General features: G+C 34.4%; 1 protein-coding gene across 10 annotated transcripts in view; it reads left to right on the forward strand.

Annotated features, from left to right (window-relative positions):
• The window catches only part of LOC123566487 (casein kinase I-like), a 43,676-nt gene that overhangs the window by 11,828 nt on the left and 13,035 nt on the right, over positions 1-18,813 (forward strand). For 4 of the 10 annotated variants that reach the window (XM_045360630.2, XM_045360631.2, XM_045360638.2 and 1 more), the window contains exons 4-8: positions 3,739-3,887; positions 6,952-7,186; positions 9,784-9,954; positions 12,531-12,679; positions 14,811-14,903. In XM_045360630.2, the coding sequence (XP_045216565.1) occupies positions 3,739-3,887; positions 6,952-7,186; positions 9,784-9,954; positions 12,531-12,679; positions 14,811-14,903 (797 nt within the window). The remainder of the gene's footprint in view (positions 1-3,738; positions 3,888-6,951; positions 7,187-9,783; positions 9,955-12,530; positions 12,680-14,810; positions 14,904-18,813) is intronic. The other 6 variants (XM_053549796.1, XM_045360641.2, XM_045360640.2 and 3 more) reach the window with 3 other exon arrangements.

An 18,813-nucleotide genomic window follows, 5' to 3' on the forward strand; every position in this document is an offset into this window, starting at 1 on the left:
GGGAATGGGTCCTACTACTTCTGTGTTGAGAAATGTGGGGTTAAATGTCCAAATTAGGATAAGTTTAAAAAAGTATTTTTTTAATTGAGATTTTACATGGAATGAAAACAAATGGTTCAGTATTCAATTCAAAAAAGGTCACAGCAGTGGGGGACTCTCATTTGAATGCTTATATTTGATAAAGATATCAGCATTTGTATCAAATGACAATCTACAACAAATTTTAATGCCAAGATTTAGTGTCTGAATTAAACAAAACTAAAGTAGCAGAAAAGTGGCAAGGGAAATAGGCAAGAAATGGTTATTTTGACTTTCGCATTATCAGGATTGAGGTAGCATCAAAGATATTCATATAGACAAAAGCCAGTCTTTTCTAGAGGTTTTCATAGATGAACTATGAAGTTAACATGAAGTTAACATGATATTAGACATAGAATATAGACTGGCTCAGTTCACTGTAGTGAATCATAAAAATATAAAAGAATAGTATATCATATCTAGTGGCTAGTCTATAATAGTTGTTGCTCTGTCATATCCAGTTGATAAACAAAGTTGTTTCAGCAATAAATTGAATAGTTGTGGAATGCCATTGGGAAAAATCCTAATGTTAAAAGTTCAGAAATAGAACAATTTTAGTTCTATTTTTGGCCAAACAATATTGTTCATGTCAGAGCTCATATTGAATTATTTGTCATTATAGAGTTTGATTAAAGAAGTTGAATGGGGTTTTTTTTTTGGTGAGAATATAATATTAAGACCTCCCCGCATGAAGTGTAGATTTGTGAGACATTTTATTTATGGCCAGTTTTGTACCTAAAATAATGTTTTCTCTAGGTTAACTGAGGTTTCAATTGTCAAACAGAGGCTGGCAAAGTGGAAAACATGTTTTCATAAATGTATATATTAATGTCATGTAAACATGTCTTTTGTAACTAATGACAGACAAGATACAAGGCTTCTGTAACTTTGCCATTTATTTTACTCACAAAACAAGAATGAATGTATTATGTAAATTTCTTTACATTTATTTCTGATGGTGTTTTTTTTTGTTTTTTTTTGTTAAAAAGCAGGGATGAAATGTCTTATTTAGTAAACAAAACATTGTTAGGCATTTGCTCTCCTTTAAGGGGACCTCGATATCTGACTGGTTAAGGCTGCCGACTTCGAATCACTTGCCACTCACTTGTGTGGGTTCGAACCTCACTTGGTGTGAGGAAGCCATCTGCCTGGCTTACGGCAAGATCAGTCATTCTACCCAGATATCTGCCTGGCTTACGGCAAGATCAGTCATTCTACCCAGATATCTGCCTGGCTTACGGCAAGATCAGTCATTCTACCCAGATATCTGCCTGTGATGTGGTAATGAGGTCTTCCTCCACCATCAATGCTGGAATGTGGCCATATGACCTATAATTGTGCCGGTGCAATGTTGAATCCAGCAAAAACAAAAATCTTTTGTGAACTGAGATGTTTTTGTAAACAATTTAGTAAATTAAGAAAAACCTTTATTCTGTTGTGTGAAATAGTAGGTTTTAGATAGAATTAAAAAACCGTGTTATTATAAGAATGCTGAAGAGCAATTTTTAAGGGACTAGATCAAGGGGAAATGATGAAGTTAATGTTTGGGAAAAAAAAAAAGACGTTGTAATGTATTGGATTGAGGCTGAGAAGTGAAAGCTTCATTATTAAGAAACCAATAAGGAGGGAGGGCCTTGGGACCAATAATAAGATTTCACATCATACTTCGTGTCATTGCAGCTACAAATAGATCAGCCTTTTAAGATAAGAGTACAATTTGTACACTCTCCTGGCTCCAGGAATAAGTACTGGAGAAAGATTGAAAATGTTTTGCACAGAATGGTTGATAAGTATAGCTAGGGCTGTCATCGATAGAAACGATATCGATGTATCAACAATTTTTTTTTGTCGATCGATTATCGATTCCCATTTTCAAAAATCGATATTTTACAGGGAGAAAAAACTACCCAAATAAACACTCAGACCCTAAAAAACAACTTAAGTTCACAAAGTTGTAAATTTGGATGAATGCAAAAAAGGAGTGAAGGCAAAATAAAAATGAAAGATGTTATTAATTTTTATGTATTTCTTTTATTTCATAAATACAAATACAACACAATCAAACAGAAATATGGAAAGTAGGCAGTAAAACTTAAAATAGCATTTACAGGAAGGTATATAGTATTATATGAACAAATAGGTCGTTAATCTAACTTAATAATCAATATATCGATGTATCGTCGATATTTGTCTTCTGATATATCGGTATCGTCGATACGCCTAAGACCCAATTAATGACAGCCCTAAGTATAGCCACTATAGGGTAATCGTTAAAAAATTGTTTCACTATTTACTTTTGCAATTAGTTCCTTAACCTTTAGCATGCTAGATAAATTGTCGTCTGCTGGAAATGTCGTCTGCTAAAATTGTAAAATTCATTCAATTTGCTCCAAAATTGGAAGAAATATTGTCAGAGTAGCAAACAGCTTGGAACCTGATCAGACGCCGATTTAATCGGCGTCTGATCTGGTTCCAAGCTGTTTGCAAAGGCTGTTAAATTCGCCTGCAGCAGGCTAAGGGTTAATTATTAAGATTTCAGTTCATAGCTTCCTATATCCTGTACTAAGAAACCCCAGAATTGGTTTCTTTATAAAGATTTTACTTAATTGTCTATCCTATACTTAGTTTTGCTAATGGTTGGAAATCTTCATTTCAGACATAATCTTGATATAAAACTGTTTTGTGTATCAAGCATTAGTACTGGCATATGTGCATTCAACAGAATTCTTTCAGTGATATTTTGTCAGTAAAACGATCATGAACACTATCCCTGTGCAAAACAGACCTTGAAAAATATCTATAAACAGCATTATGGTCACAATAATGGTGCAGTGTGTTTCTTCCCTAATAGATGATGATTTTGGTGTTGCAACAAAATGTTTCTTTGTAATATATTATGACCTTACTTTGTGTTTTGTGGGGCTTCCTCATAGTCATATTGGTTGGTCTGTATATAGACCATTCATGCCTTCTGATTGTCTGTATCTGGACCAGTTTTTGGCAACTCTTAGAAAGCATTGCTCCTTTTCAAAAGTTTGTACTATGGCTTTTGAAGCTACTGTATAAAACATACTTTATAACTAAAAATTACTGACTTTAAATTAGCAACTGACCAACCATTTTAAGACCAGAGGTAGCCTGTGTTACCCTATGTTTTGTTCACAGGAGATAACTCTAAGGCTATTTAAATTTTGTATTACAGTGTCCCTTTTCTTCTCAAAAAAAATGTACCATCCTTGTCATTGTAAAAGAAATAAACTCTTACCCTTCTAAATTTCTATAATGAACTTGTCAGTCTTTCAGTTTGGACAGTATTATTCCATTAACTGTTAAAAGAGGTGAATTCCAAAAAGATACTGACTGAATGGCGAACAGTGCAGATCACGATCAGACTGCATGGATGTGCAGGCTGATCATGATCTACACTGGTTACAAAGGCTTAATCAGTCATGCCCAGCATGATAAGGGTTAAAGGCACAGGTCATAAAGGCATTTAAGCACTTGAAAAAATCAGTGGAACTATGAAAAAAAGAAAGAACTGACTGATGCCTCTTTGTTGCTATAGTACAATGCCAATATCTTGTTTCAGTCAGTACCAGTTATAAAAAGAGGGTAAAAGTGACATGAAAATATCAGTTGTGTTTATTTCTGTATTTTCAGAGGGCATTCCAAATGTGTATTATTTTGGACCATGTGGGAAGTACAATGCTCTGGTACTAGAATTGCTTGGACCCAGTCTCGAGGACCTGTTTGACCTATGTGATAGGAAGTTCTCCCTCAAAACAGTTCTCATGCTTGCTGTACAAATGGTAAGTTTAATAGCTTTTGCCGAAAAAAAAATTCTAATTGGACCTTCATTATTCAGACTGTTGGGGCTGTATTAGAATTTCTGTGTGTCCTGTTATGCAGTCTGGTAATCTTAATGACAGTCATGTTTACCCACCTACCATCAGGGATGTGAACCTTCAGGTTTTCAACTTATTTTTAGCTCATCTGATTTTTTTGAAAAAAAATGATGAGTTATTGTCATCACTTGAGCTGTTGTCGGCGTCGGCGTCTGCGTCGGTGTTGCCTGGTTAAGTTTTATGTTTAGGTCAGCTTTTCTCCTAAACTATCAAAGCTATTGCTTTGAAACTTGGAATACTTGTTCACCATCATAAGCTGACCCTGTATAGCAAGAAACATAACTCCATCTTGCTTTTTGCAAGATTTATAGCCCCTTTTGTACTTAGAAAATATCAGATTTCTTGGTTAAGTTTTATGTTTAGGTCAACTTTTCTCCTAAACTATCAAAGCTTTTGCTTTGAAACTTGGAATACTTGTTCACCATCATAAGCAGACCCTGTACATCAAGAAACATAACGCCATCTTGCTTTTTGCAAGATTTATTGCCCCTTTTGGACTTAGAAAATCAGTTTTCTTGGTTAAGTTTTATGTTTAGGTCAGCTTTTATCCTAAACTATCAAAGCTATTCCTTTAAAACTTGCAACACTTGTTCACCATCATAAGCTGACCCTGTACAGCAAGAAACATAACTCTATCCTGCTTTTTGCAAGATTTATGGCCCCTTTTGGACTTAGAAAATATCAGATTTCTTGGTTAAGTTTTATGTTTAGGTCAACTTTTTCTCTTAAACTATCAAAGCTATTGCTTTAAAACTTGCAACTCTTGTTAACCATCATAAGCTGACCCTGTACAGCAAGCAACATAACTCCATCCTGCTTTTTGCAATAATTATTGCCCCTTTTGGACTTAGAAAAATCATTTTCTTGGTTGAATATTATGTTTAAGTCAACTTTTCTCATAAACTATCAAAGCTATTGCTTTAAAACTTGCAACAGTTTTTCACCATCATAAGTGGACACTGTACATCAAGAAACATAACTCTATCCTGCTTTTTGCAAGAGTGATGGCCCTTTTTAGACTTAGAAAATCATGGGTAGGACAATATTTCTATTATACAAAAAAAATCAGATGAGCGTCAGCACCCGCAAGGCGGTGCTCTTGTTTTTTAGTTCTCCTGAAATCTCCCTGTGCCCATTGTCGTCAATTTTGCTTCATCAACAGTTTTACTGTACCCACTCTAAAGGTCACAGTATTGGTTCAGTCATCATGAAACTTAAGTCAGAATGTTACCCTCAATGTGGGTCATCTTGGATAAAAAAAACTAGATCACTCGGTCAGTTATTAAGAAAACATTTTTAATACTCTCAGTGTGGTGAGTCAAGTGATCAAAATAATTTGCTACCATGGTAAGGATATGAAATTTAACATAGCCTAACATATGACCAATGAAAGTTGTTAAATGATGATGTAGTTTACAATGATTATAGATTTCTTGTAATTACAAACACTTACGAAAATAAGAGGTATCAATTCATTAAAGTGTTCCAGATAATCAGGTGATTGCAGCTGAAACCTAGTAGTTGTAGAATACTTCCCTGTTGCCATATTTTAAGTAAATTTATTTTGGTTAAGTCTAATAAGACATTATTTTGATCATGTGATTCCACAGAGTGATTCTAGATGCCTGGCAGCCATATTTTTTACTTGATCTTCATTAAACTATATTGGAATGTTTTTCTCTATGAAATATACCAGAGGTCAAAAACTAGGTCACTTTGTTAAATCATATTCATAAAAGTAGCTTGTTAACAATGTATATTTTCTCCTGATCTTAATAGAACTTTGTCATGATGTATATCTCTTTGAAATTAAGGTCAAGTTCAAAACTGCTTACCAAAGTCAAGAACTAGGTCAGTGGGCCAGATTATAGAAAAACATTGTTAACACTTTCTACTTGTTCTTCATAATACTTTGTCAGAATGCTTGTCTCTTTGAATTCTAGGGCGAAATCAAAACTTTGTTACATGAAGTCGAGTAATGGGTTGCTAGTTTTAGTGATAGAGAAAACCTTGCTTATATTTTGAGGCCACATTTTTGACCTGGTCTTCATAATTCTTTGTCAGAATGTTTTGTTTCTTTGAAATTTAAGTCAGGTTCAGAACTTGATTACCTGAAATAAAAAAGCTAGTAAATAATAGAAAGCCTTTATTAATGCTTGAGAGGCCAGTATTTTTGAGAATAACGAGATTTAAAACAGTGACACATCAGAAACAAAAGAACGTTTTGGTCTACAATGGTCAAACAGTGGACCACACACGCCACTTCAGCCTTGTTCTCCAAGTCCGTATATCTCCAGGGTTTCCCTAGACCTCATTGTTTGGAACCTAAGCTTTTAGCCAGATCATTAAGTTTTTGTAAGCTTTGTGATTAACTTCACTCACACTTACATCTGTGTGATATCTGATCTGTGGTACATAATCATACATGTATATGTATGTCAGAAATCAATGACAAGTCATGGAAACTGTAGAAGGCATCCAATTCCCTGTAGAATCCGGTCTATTAAATCAAGCATAAAAATGCCCATAAATATTTACAGTTTGATTACTTGACATGAGGACAGTGGTAGTTCACAAATCATGTGAGACATGTGGATCTCCGATTTCTCCCGATTATCTTGTACCAAGTGTATTAAACAGACTGATGTCAATTTAGTAAGAGGCTTAGAATTCAGATTAGTTTCGCAGCATACATAGACTTTGTTGATTTCGTATTAATTTTACATGAAAGCTTGTGAACATCCTGGGAAAGACTTATATGTGATAGCCTAATTGTATATTGGTACATGATCTTTAGCCTAAAGGTTGTTGGTTGTTGTGACCATGACCTTGTTCGAAGGTTATTTTACAGTGACACAAATAAACCTAGACCAGATTTGATTGGATTACTGTCATATACTTTAATATACTTAAAGAAGTTTAGAGGTTTTCAGTAGCTTTATGCTCAATGTTTCTTTTTCCTTTTCAGCTTCATCGTATGGAATATATACACTCAAAGCATTTAATATACCGAGATGTGAAACCTGAAAATTTTCTAATTGGTCGTAATTCCACTCGTAAACAGCATATCATACATGTGATAGACTTTGGTTTGGCGAAAGAATATATTGATCCAGAAACACATAAGCACATCCCATATCGGGAACACAAAAGTCTCACTGGCACTGCCAGATATATGAGCATAAATACACATCTTGGGAAAGGTAAATTATAAATTTCTTCTGTTCATTATGTCCTTACTTCCAGCCTTAAGTCACCTTTAATTATTGTGTAATTTATCTTACATTGGTTCCTGATTATCACTTTGTAGGTTGGAATTGGAAAGTCGTTTCATTTTCTAAATGAATAACTGTTAAAAGAAATATATCAAACTTTGTTTGTTTTATTCATGAGGGGAAGTTGTCAGTTACTGATGAGGACATGCTAGGCTTACTGTGAAATTATTTAATTTCGTGGGCATGAAATTTCATGGTTTTGGTCAAAATGGCAATTTTGTAGGGATGTAAATTTGTTTGTTCATTGGGATTAAATTTCGTGGATTGGCTCAACCACGAAATCGACGAAAATTAGTCCCCCATGAACATTAATGATTTCACAATATAAGGAATGCTGGTTAGATCAGCACTGTTAAAGAACCAAATAAACAGATGTTACAGATGGCCATAAGTATCTTATGTAATCTTTGTCTTCCTTCCAATACAGATATTTTGTGTAAAAAATGTATGAAAATAAAGTTATTGCCCTTGCTTTTGTTTATCAAAATACATTTAATAATAATAACAGAGAATCATTTACACATCAGCATAATTATCAAGCTGAAAATTTCACTTTAACACAAAAGTGGATAACTGAATTGACAAAGAAGTGACTTGATGAAATGTGAAAATTAGGCATACATCTCTACTTTAGTAATTTTTTATTTACCAGGATTTTAACTGACAAATCAATTTCTAATAAAAATAACTTGTTACATTAATTGTGGTTAAAGATAGACTGGAATTCCAATTAGGAAGTCAGATGACAGTTTTCTTGTGACAACAACATCATGATGTCATCCTTATATTTAAAGATATCCTCAACAATAGTTTTATTTCCTGTGCTTACTTTAAATGAAAAACAAAACACCTTTATCAGACAAATTTAACTTTACTAGATATTGTAAATTGCCATGTTTTTGTGCCCTGTTCACCCTCAGAAAAAAAACACAATAACGGGGGTTAGTCAGTGGGTGCAGTTTGAAAGGCAGTAGCTTTGTGTTGTGCATATATTATAAAGTGTTTGACCCAGAGTCATTGAATCTCAAAGGATTGTCATGCGAAGATGTGCACCTGGGCTGGTATTCATAAAGCTCCTAAGGGAAAATTTTCCCTAAGGGAAAAGTTCCAAAGCATTTTGTGGACAATCGTTGAGATAGTTGGAATGTCTAACAATATTGTCACATACAGTCTGGCATAGTAATGAAGATAATCAATAAATCTTATAAAGTCTACACTTTTCTTTTGTGCTATGTTGTTCAGGAAATTTTACAAAGTTAAGAATTTTCCTAAGTTTTTTCCTTAGGAGCTTTATGAATATGGGCCCAGGTGTTTTAACTGACGAGATTTCACACAGACAAGTGTTATGACCCTTGAGTTAATAAAAAAATGCATAAATGTGCAGAAAAGAGTTTGTTGCATTTTTCTCAAGAAATGTTTTACCTAGGATTATGAAACATTATATGAATATTATTCAGCATGTTAAATTGTGCTTCTGAGGTTTTGTTTGAGATTTCGCTGAGCTAGATCAGAGTTAAGATCAGAGTTATGGCCCTTGAATTAGTAAAAATATGCATAAAAGGGCATAAAAGTTTGTGAAAAAAATATTTAAAGAGTCATTGAGAAATGTCACTCAGCCAGACCAGAGTTATGGTCCTTTACTTAGTGAAGAATACACTGGAAGTGCTTAAAAGTTTGTGTTGCATGTATCTAAAACTAAAAAAATATTTGACATAAAGTCATGAAACCAGGTAGGAATATTATTCAGCATGCAAATTTGTGCACGAGTTCTGTTTTGGATTTCACTCTGCAAGACCAGAGTTACGTCCCTTGACTGTGTCAAAAAATACATTAAGGGCATAAACATTTGTGTCACATGTACTCAAAAACTGTTTGACTTAGAGTTACAAAACATTAGATGTTGTGAAGTTGTGCATCTGATGTTTTCTTTGGGATCTCACTCAGCTAGGTCAGTGTGGTCCTTGACTTAGTTAAAAATACACACAAAGTGCTGAGAAGTTTATGTTGCATAAGCTTATTAGACATTTCACCAAGAGTATAGTGACAGGAATGGGTACCAGTGTATACTGTGAAGTAATTGTTCACATTTTGAAATATGGATTTGTGTTTAATGTTTCTTAAAGGTGACTTAATGAAATTTTATATCTTTTTGATTAGAGAATATATACGCCTACACATCCTGAGGTCTTTTATATCTCTAAACATACAAAAGAAAACATACAAAACTGATCATTTAAGAGATTAAAATAGGTAGCTTTGTAAACTTCCTTAAGAAAAAAAAGATAAATAAACAAATACAATTTTCATTAAGTGTTTTATGTTACCTGAAGGTCAGAGTAGTAGGGTAATTCAGAAAATATATTAGATGCTTCAATTTTGTTTTTCATCTAGCATAAAACAGAATTTCTTTATCTTTGAAGTATTATGAAACTATCTTAGTAGCTATGTGGAAGAATACAGGTTGTGTTTTGTGTGAAAACAAACAACGAAAAACCTTTTAAAAGATGTTATATTTCAAATTTCAGAGCAAAGTCGCAGGGATGACTTGGAGGCCCTAGGTCACATGTTCATGTACTTCCTGCGTGGAAGTTTACCCTGGCAAGGTCTCAAAGCTGACACACTCAAAGAAAGATACCAAAAAATAGGAGACACCAAACGGGCAACTCCAATAGAAGTCTTATGTGAAAACTTTCCAGGTATAGGTTTTAGCAGTTCACCCATTTTAATGTTGCGAGTACTCATCTTCCTGTTTCTGTTAACAGAAGAAAACAAACAGGTTGTGATTATACCGGAGTTTCTGAGATAAATTTGTTCTGTCTTGACATAAGTGTCTCCTAGAGTTACAGACTATATTTTACAACCCCGGACCCCTCAAATCAAATTTCTTTTTAAAATTTTATTAGCTCACCTGTCACGTAGTGATAGGGTGAGCTTTTGTGATTGTCCGTCGTCCGTTCGTTCACAATTTCCTTGTGAACACGATAGAGCCACATTTTTGTATTTGATTTTAATCAAACTTGCACACAACTTGTATGGGCATAATATCTCGGTTCCTTTCTGGCCAGATCCCATCATGGGTTCCAGAGTTATGGCCAAAATTTGCCATTTTTGGCTTGTGAACACGATAGAGACCATATTTTGCAATCAACTTTAATTAAACTTGCACACAACTTGTATTGGCATAATATCTCGGTTCCTTTTGAAAACTGGCCAGATCCAAGAGTTATGGCCCCTAAAAGGGCCAAAATTTGCTATTTTGGCTTTTGTAGCCATATAGACACTTCATTTATGGTTTAATATGACACAAACTTGAAAAGTATTTTCAACAACAATAAGTCTTTGATTCCATGATGAATCTGTCAGATCCAATCATAGGTTCCGAAGTTACGTCCCCTGATTGACCATAAAACAGCCAAAGTGAACACGATAGAAGTGACATTTTATATTTGGTTTTAACCACACTTAAACACAACTTAAATCACAGTAAAGTCTTGGTTTCTTTCGAAAACCGGCTAGATTCCATCATGGGTTCTAAAGTTACTGCTCAGAATGTTTGTCTGCATGAAATATCGTATGAATTTTTATCTGGGTCATGTGGCGTCAAAAACTAGGTCACCTGGTCAAATCAAAGAATAAGCTTTTTTACACCCTACGAGGCATATTTTTTATTCTATCTTCATAAATTTTGGTTAGAATGTTTATTATGAAGTCTTGGATGATTTCAAATCTGGGTCACATGGGGTCAAAAAGTAGGTCACTAGGTCAGATCATAGGAAAAGCTTGAATACACTCTAGAGGCCACTTTTTTGCTTCAGTCTTCCCGAAACTGTCTCAGGATGTTTTTCATGAAATTTTGGACAAGTTCGAATGCGGGTCATGTGGGGTAAAAAACTAGGTCACTAGGTCAAATCAAAGAAAATGCTTGTTTACACCCAAGAGGCCAAGTTTTTTGGTCCAATCTTAATGAAAATTGGTCAGAATATTTTTCTCCATGAAATCACTAGGTAAATCATGTTTTCACTGTTGTGGTGTGTTACACAGGTGAGCGACCTAGGGCCATCTTGGCCCTCTTGTTTTAAAATGCTAATTGGTATTTATAGGTTTCTAATTAATTTTAAGTGAGTGAGTGAGTGAGGTTTTACGGCGAATCGACACAAAATGGTCATAAATCGCCGAAATTAATTTTAAGAGAAAATGATTATTTGTAGCTGAAACATTCAGTCACAGTTATGATTGTAATGGGTTTATACCACTGCATTACCTTCAAACAGGATTTATGTTTTATAAATGCATAATCATACATTTTTGTATTGCATTTATAGATTTTATTTGCGGCTACTATAGACTATTATAACTAATGTTGGTTGAGTTTTCAGCCCCACCTGCATAGTGCTTCGGATTTTTCAGGATTAAATCCTAAACTATTGCTTGTGAAATCAGAAGTATGAACACCTTAACTATGTCTCCCACACCACTGTGGTGGGAGGTATATTGATTTACTCCTGTCTGTCAAGTCAGTTTGTCACAAATCTTGTCCACACTCTTAAGTCGAACATTTCTCATCCGATCTTCTCCAAACTTGAACAAAATGTGTTTGCCAATAAGTCCTCGGCCAAGTTTGATAACTAACCAAATTGGCTTAGGCACTTTGGAGTTATGGCCCTTGAATTACCAAAAATCGCTGCCAGTATACACTTAAGTCATTGGTGCATGGTTGACTCGGATACATAACTATTCAAATGATTAGGCAGTTGTGGGAGACATGCGCTTTTCTCAGAAGAGCTCTGGTTTCATATTTGAAATATTTGATGCAAAAAAAAAAAGTGTTTTCTGATGATGATGTTTTTGTTTGTTTTCGAAATTGATGCCATTTTTGATGCACTTGATTGTGGTTAGGGATGTACTTGATTTGTTTAAAGGGACTAACCAACACATTTTAGGCAAAAAATAATTTCTCTCAAAAATCAATAAAAAGTGAGTACTCTGAAAGTGACTAGTGGTACAAACTTACTGACATAAGATATTTGCAAGATACTCTTATAACCAAAAATATTTGGACCGTTGCAAAGCTTTTGAAATAATGCAGAAAATTTACATTCTTTATGCATTTTAATCAATATCTTATTTTTACCCACTTTATCATTTTTATAGGCCCGTCACTGAAAGTGACCAGTGACCAAGGTACCTCATATTGATCTATTTCTGAAATTTCATCTAGACATTTTAGTATTTCACAGCATATATTTAAAGTTTCTGTTGTCTATATTTGCAGAGGAACTATCAAAGTATCTACAATATGTTCGACGACTTGATTTTTTCGAGACGCCAGATTACGATTATCTGCGGAAGTTGTTTATGGATCTGATGGAGAAAATGAATATTGAATGTGATTGGGAATTCGACTGGGTGGGACGCCAGGTAGTAAGTAGTGTACACCTGACGGTAACGCATGTGTACGCTCTTTTTAATTGCTTTGCTCAACTTCTTATATTTTAAATCTTACAACTTTGTTGTATGCATCTGGGAGAATGTGTTAAACATATAAGCTATATATTCAAATATAGAAATTCAGTTTCTGATTAAGACATAGAAAAAGTATTTTTAACATCAGGAAACGAAGATCTTTCTATCACAGTATTATTCTTGTACTCTATCATTGGTAGTTCCATCATTCTATTCTTGCACGTTCATGTCTGCCATTCTGTTTATTAAGATTAGTATTATGTCACATTGCAAGATTATAACTGACAAAGCTTTTGCATTTTATCTGTGTTAAAAGCAGTAATATATCTTTTTAGCTTGTCTGATTTTTGAAAAATATCTACTAGGTATTGTCGTCACTTGATGTGGGCGTTGGTTAAATTTTTTGTTTAGGTCCACCTTTTCTCAAAATCCATTAGAGCTACAGCTTTGAAACTTTGCACACTTGTTTATCATCATTAATTGACTAAGTAGGCCAGGAACCATAACTCTGATATGCATTTTGTCAAAATTATTGCCCTTTTTGTACTTAGAAAATTTGAGTTTCTTTGTTACAATTTTTGTTTAGGTCCACCTTTTCTTAAAAACTATAAGAGCTACAGCTTTGAAACTTTGCACACTTGTTTGTCATCGTAAGTTGATTAAGTAGGCCAAGAACATAACTCTGATTTGCATTTTGTCAGCATGATGGCCTTATTTGTACTTGGAAAATTTGAGTTTCTTGATTAAATTTATTGTTTACTAGTTTAGGTCCACCTTTTCTCAAACAGCTTTGAAACTTTGCATTTTGTCAGAATTATGGCCCTTTTTGTACTTAGAAATTTTGAAATATAACACTTTAAACTTGCAAAAGAGCGATGGCACCCATAGGCAGTGCTCTTGTTTTGTATTGTTTCAATCATGCTTAATAATAACATAATCTGTGTACTGTTCAGCTTCCACGTTACATGAATCATTTAAATTAATAGCTGTGCATCAGAGTTCAACATCAGCTTTAGATATTAGCATCTTGTTTTCTGTTATCAAAATTATCACCAGTATCATCATCTTCAATGTCATCATCAACATCATCATCATCAACCAAACCATTTTCAATATTTACCACAACTACCATTATCAGTACATGTTACTTTTTCGTCAGTTATCAGTAACATCATTTTAGTCACCATAACCAGTATCATTATCAAAAACATTATCTTGGTTTTTATTCATTCATCAACAGCAGGAGAAAAAAAGCAATTACTTCTCAGAATAATAATAACATAAATTGTGATATGCCTTTTTTATATTCTTTAAAACAGTGCTGCCTGCTGACATACATATCCTGTACGCTTTTGACATTGCATCTCTACATGTATGCTCAAAGCTTAATATAAAAATAATACTCGCATGAAGCCAAGTAGGCTTGCTTTTACTTTAATATGGGACTTAGATTTCACATACATGTGAGCAAAAGAATGAAAATTAGAAATGTTGCAATGAGTGTAGGTCAGTAGATAGGGTACACAAATGCCAGTCAGTGAGTTATTAGTTGATTCCACAGTTATTTGTGATAATTCGGCAGAAAACTGGGTACAGAGTCGGGGAATAGTAGTTAATCTTTTAGAAAAAAAATGTATATTGATGGTCTGAGTTACAGCCTTTTGAAATAGCTGTTTAAATGTTCATAGGAGAGGATTTGGTGCATCACAGACTCGGACAGAATAGTCAGAATGCTTAAAATGTAATGACAGAACAATTTAGAAAATAAGCAAAAAATTTTAAATAGTTTATACACATTTATCTGAAGAGTAATTAAAATACTTTTTATTACTTTTGTAAAGTATTGCAAGAAGATATCACTTCCATGAAAGTCATCAGAAAAGCTGAAGTTCAAAGTAAAAGCATGGTTATTTTGTACTGTGAAATGTGACTTTTGTTACTTTTAACAATATATCTCAATTTCATTTTGCTTTTAACTGCAAGGGACTTTTTCTTCACATGATTAATCAGAATCTGTAAGCTTTAATCTTTAGTTAATATCTTCTGTGTTCTGTGTGATAACCCAATGCTTTATGTTTCTCCTTGCCAGCCGACTCCAGTATCAAATCGAGACCAGGACACAACTGTTTCCCCACATCGAGATAATCAGAACATGAGAGAACGGCATGCAACCAATCCAAAGGTATGTTCTCTTGCATGCTTCCTCCTGCAGTCTTCCCTAACATCTCTGGACCGCTGTGTGGATTGTGTCGTCATTATTGTCCATATAAATGAGTATTGATTCAGTTACAGCGCTTATCATTCAGTTATCAATGCAAGGTCATACAGAGGGGCCTCTGAGGCCAAGTGGTTAAGGTCGCCGACTTCAAATCACTTGCCCTTCATCGATGTGGATTCGAGCCTCACTCGGGGTGTTGAATTCTTCATGTGAGGAAGCTATCCAGCTGGTTTTCGAAAGGTCAGTGGCTCTACCCAGGTGGCCGCTCATGATGAAATAATGCATGAAGGGGAACCTGGGGTCTTTCTCCACCATCAAAGCTGGAAGTCGCCATATGACCTATAAATGTGTCGATGTGACATTAAATCCAACAAAAAAGTGTTATGATATCGAAAATGGGAATTTTAGCTTCGAAATTGGCAGAAAAACATGTTATTTGCTATTAGGATTGACACTAAACTGAAGCCACGAATTGGCCTGGAAAAAAACATCCTGAATATGCAAATGCTATCTTAACATGTTGAAGTTTAAGTCTTTTTTTCTTCTCGAGGTATTCACTGTTGAGCAGCTGAAAACCTGTTGGAAAAAATAGGAAAATATGAAAAGACTTGTTTTGACAAAATGCCCTGAGGTGTTAAAGAAAGACTGTGGGATTCTCCCAGCATGTGTTGTATTAATGCTTTTCAACTATGCAATAAACAAATATAAAAGAAATAACTTTATATGCAGCTTTAAAAGATATAACTCGTGAAAGAGTATACTAAAAAAAAATTTCAGGGTAGATTTGTAGAGATAAGAGAAATGTTGCATTTAAACCATTTTATGTAGTTTATTGCACAGTAATCTTTGCTACCACCTTGTCAGCTTTTTGCCAGGTTTCTGGTTCCAGAACTTTTATGTTGCTGCGAGGATTTTCATAGATCTGTTTTTCCCGCTTCATTTTTGCAATTTTATACTAGACTGTACATTTGCAACCTATTTGCAGGTAAATTGTTTACCCCAGGTTTTTTCCATTGAAGTATACCAGCTAGATAAACAATTCTTAACATTAACAGCAGTATAACAGGGTTTACAAATAAGCTTTTCAAAGGGGATATATGGCCTTGTTTTGTCATTTCACAAAAAAAAAAAAGGTTCATTTTGAACAAAGAAAACATTGATAACCACAAAAAATCAAGTTTGCTCTTACTTTTTGAGTTCTATCAAATTTTACTGCTTTATTCGTGTTTGAAAAAAACTAATAGTTGTCAGAAGAGAAACAATGCTGTTACTGTTCAACTGTCTTTAAAATCACCCTGAAAGTCAGCACTATGATGCTCATTGTGTTTCACAGATAGTTTAGCTAGCTGTTATGCAGGAATGGACAGCTAAGATCTTGCATGGCAGACTTCAGTTGTTGTTGATGAGACAACCACTGTTGTCTTCATTTGCTAGTCTATGGATAGCTTTTGTCATGGGTTTTATGTGTCTCGTAGGTATTTCATTTTCATTTAGTAAATAAGTTATTTTCTATCACGATATAAGGGTGACCTTTAGAAATGAGTCAGCTGTGTCTGGGCCATTGATTGGTTCAGTCTTTCTTTAATCTTTTGAGAGGTGGAATATTAAACTCGAGACCTTTACATTGAATGAACACAATGAACAATTAATTTTGCGAAGTTTCATGATTAATGCAAAAATGATTGAATAGGGCATTTTCTACCCATTTACGAGCTCAGTTCATTATTTTCAAATTTTATTGTTAGATACCATTGTCATATGACAGTGAGAAACAGAAAAACCCATTACAAAGAGTAATTTAATATATAAGACTTACTATATTATTAAGCTATTTTCAGTACTTTTTTTGAGTGAAAACACATACATTTCATGAATTTATCTTCAGTTTTCAGTCTGTTCTTTTCAGCTACCTGCTTATATTTGTTGTTTTTATAATTTTTATACTTGTTTATATGTATGTTAGTGTTTGTCTTTCATTTGTATGTGGTGTCTCTGTGTTGAGAGTGAACCTGGAATAAGAGTGAGATAGAATAGGATCTTTCAGTCAAATGGTTTGGTAGTATCAAAGGAAGAATTATATTTTGTGAATAAGCTGAGTTAAAGGATCGCTGGAATGTCTGTCGTCTAAAAATTCTTTAAAGAATGTCTCTTTAATTACCAGGCCAGTTTCAACCAAATTTCACAGACCTTAGGAGGTCCGGTTTCAGATTCCTTCAAATCTAGGTCATTTATGCTTATCTCAGAAACTGCTGGACTGATGTTGAAATAATTGATTTCAGAAATGTTCCTTTGGGTGACCCTCTACCAATTTCTTCAGAGCATTCTGTTTCATTTTACATGGCTGCCAATGGGTTGGTCCAATTTTCTCTAATGTGGCTATATAAGAAACTTTGAAAATCTCTCTGAAACCACTGACTCAATTACAAAATAATTTGACAGCAGTGTTCTTTGAGTAACCCTCTGTGAAGTGCCTTTAAATTAGAGGATGATTTTCTTTGGTCAGATGACCCTTTGGTCAGTAGGTCAAAGGTCAAGGCCTCGGTGACCTAGACTAAAACAGGTTTCTGTTTAATAATGAAAGGCCTCTTTCTGATGGTTGCCTGTAGTCAGTAGATGATCCCAAACAATTTTTAGGTCATTTGGTCAAAGGTGAAGAATTGCATGTTATCACACTTCACTTGCCTCCAACAGGCCATCAAGGAGGGGGTATATGTGATTTACAAACAGTTTTTTCTTTTCTTTTTAGTTCCTTTTGTTTCTTGATACTGTCTCTTACTATCACATCATCATCGCCTTGCCAACATGACCACCTTACCCCTCCCTACCCTAAACATTATCATCACAGATATTTTCCTTGCATGACCCTTTACCAAAGCTGTTCAAGCAAGCTGTGAAACTCAGGTGAGTAAACTAAGGGTCCTCAAGGTCGTCTTGTTTTATATCATAATCATCGGTGTGTTTGATAACAAGAACAGATACAAACAATGTAAAAATTAGCAAAGTTCAACATTTTTTTAACATGTTTAATTAGTAAAAGATTACTTAATTGAACAACCAAGTGAGAGAGAAAATCACAGCATGCATTTAGATACTCTGCTTCCCTTTTGCATGTAAACACCTATGTGTGAAACACCTAAGCTTGATAGTAGTGGCCTGTCTTGCATCTTTGTCCACTGTGTACAACCTGACTTGCTGTGCCTTCTGTGCCCACGTTCTTCAACCTTACTGCTTCTGATTGTCGGTTCACCTTTCACTACAGTGGTCTGTATAGAAAAATTAGCCTTTACAAGAAACTTGACATTTCATTACAGAGCAAATTTAAATGTTTCTGTAAATTTACAAAATAAATCTAAAATAATCCACTTTCGAAAGTAATCTTTCTTTATTTTTTTTAGCTGTCTTAGAAAGCAGTGATTGCTTTCGACAGTACCGGTAATTGATGACAGTTTAATCAATTAAAAATATAACTTATTTAGTGTAATATAAGCTATATGATATTGATTTGTAATAATAGAGATACCAGCTGCCAAAGATAATAGTACTGGACATTTGTTTCTTCAGCACCTTCAGGTGTAGCACTTTTATGGTGGTACCATTGCCTACCACCAAGCTTCCTCTTTCCTCTTCTTTATACTGGCTCATTCAGTAATTATGTCTCCCTCAAAGGTGGGATAGGCATATTGTTTTTGCCTTTCGCCGTCTGTGTGTTTGTCCGTCCATACCGCATAAACTTCACAGGAGTGATCAGTACCCAGTCTAGTTGTGCATATTGCCGACATGTTCCTTTTTGCTGCACAAAATGGCTGCCAGGGCTAAAGGTATATATAGGGGGAGACATATGTTTTTGCAACAAAAACACCTTCCAGTTTCATCT

This window comes from Mercenaria mercenaria, chromosome 8, assembly GCF_021730395.1.
Source record: "Mercenaria mercenaria strain notata chromosome 8, MADL_Memer_1, whole genome shotgun sequence".
Taxonomy (NCBI): Eukaryota; Metazoa; Mollusca; class Bivalvia; order Venerida; family Veneridae; genus Mercenaria; species Mercenaria mercenaria.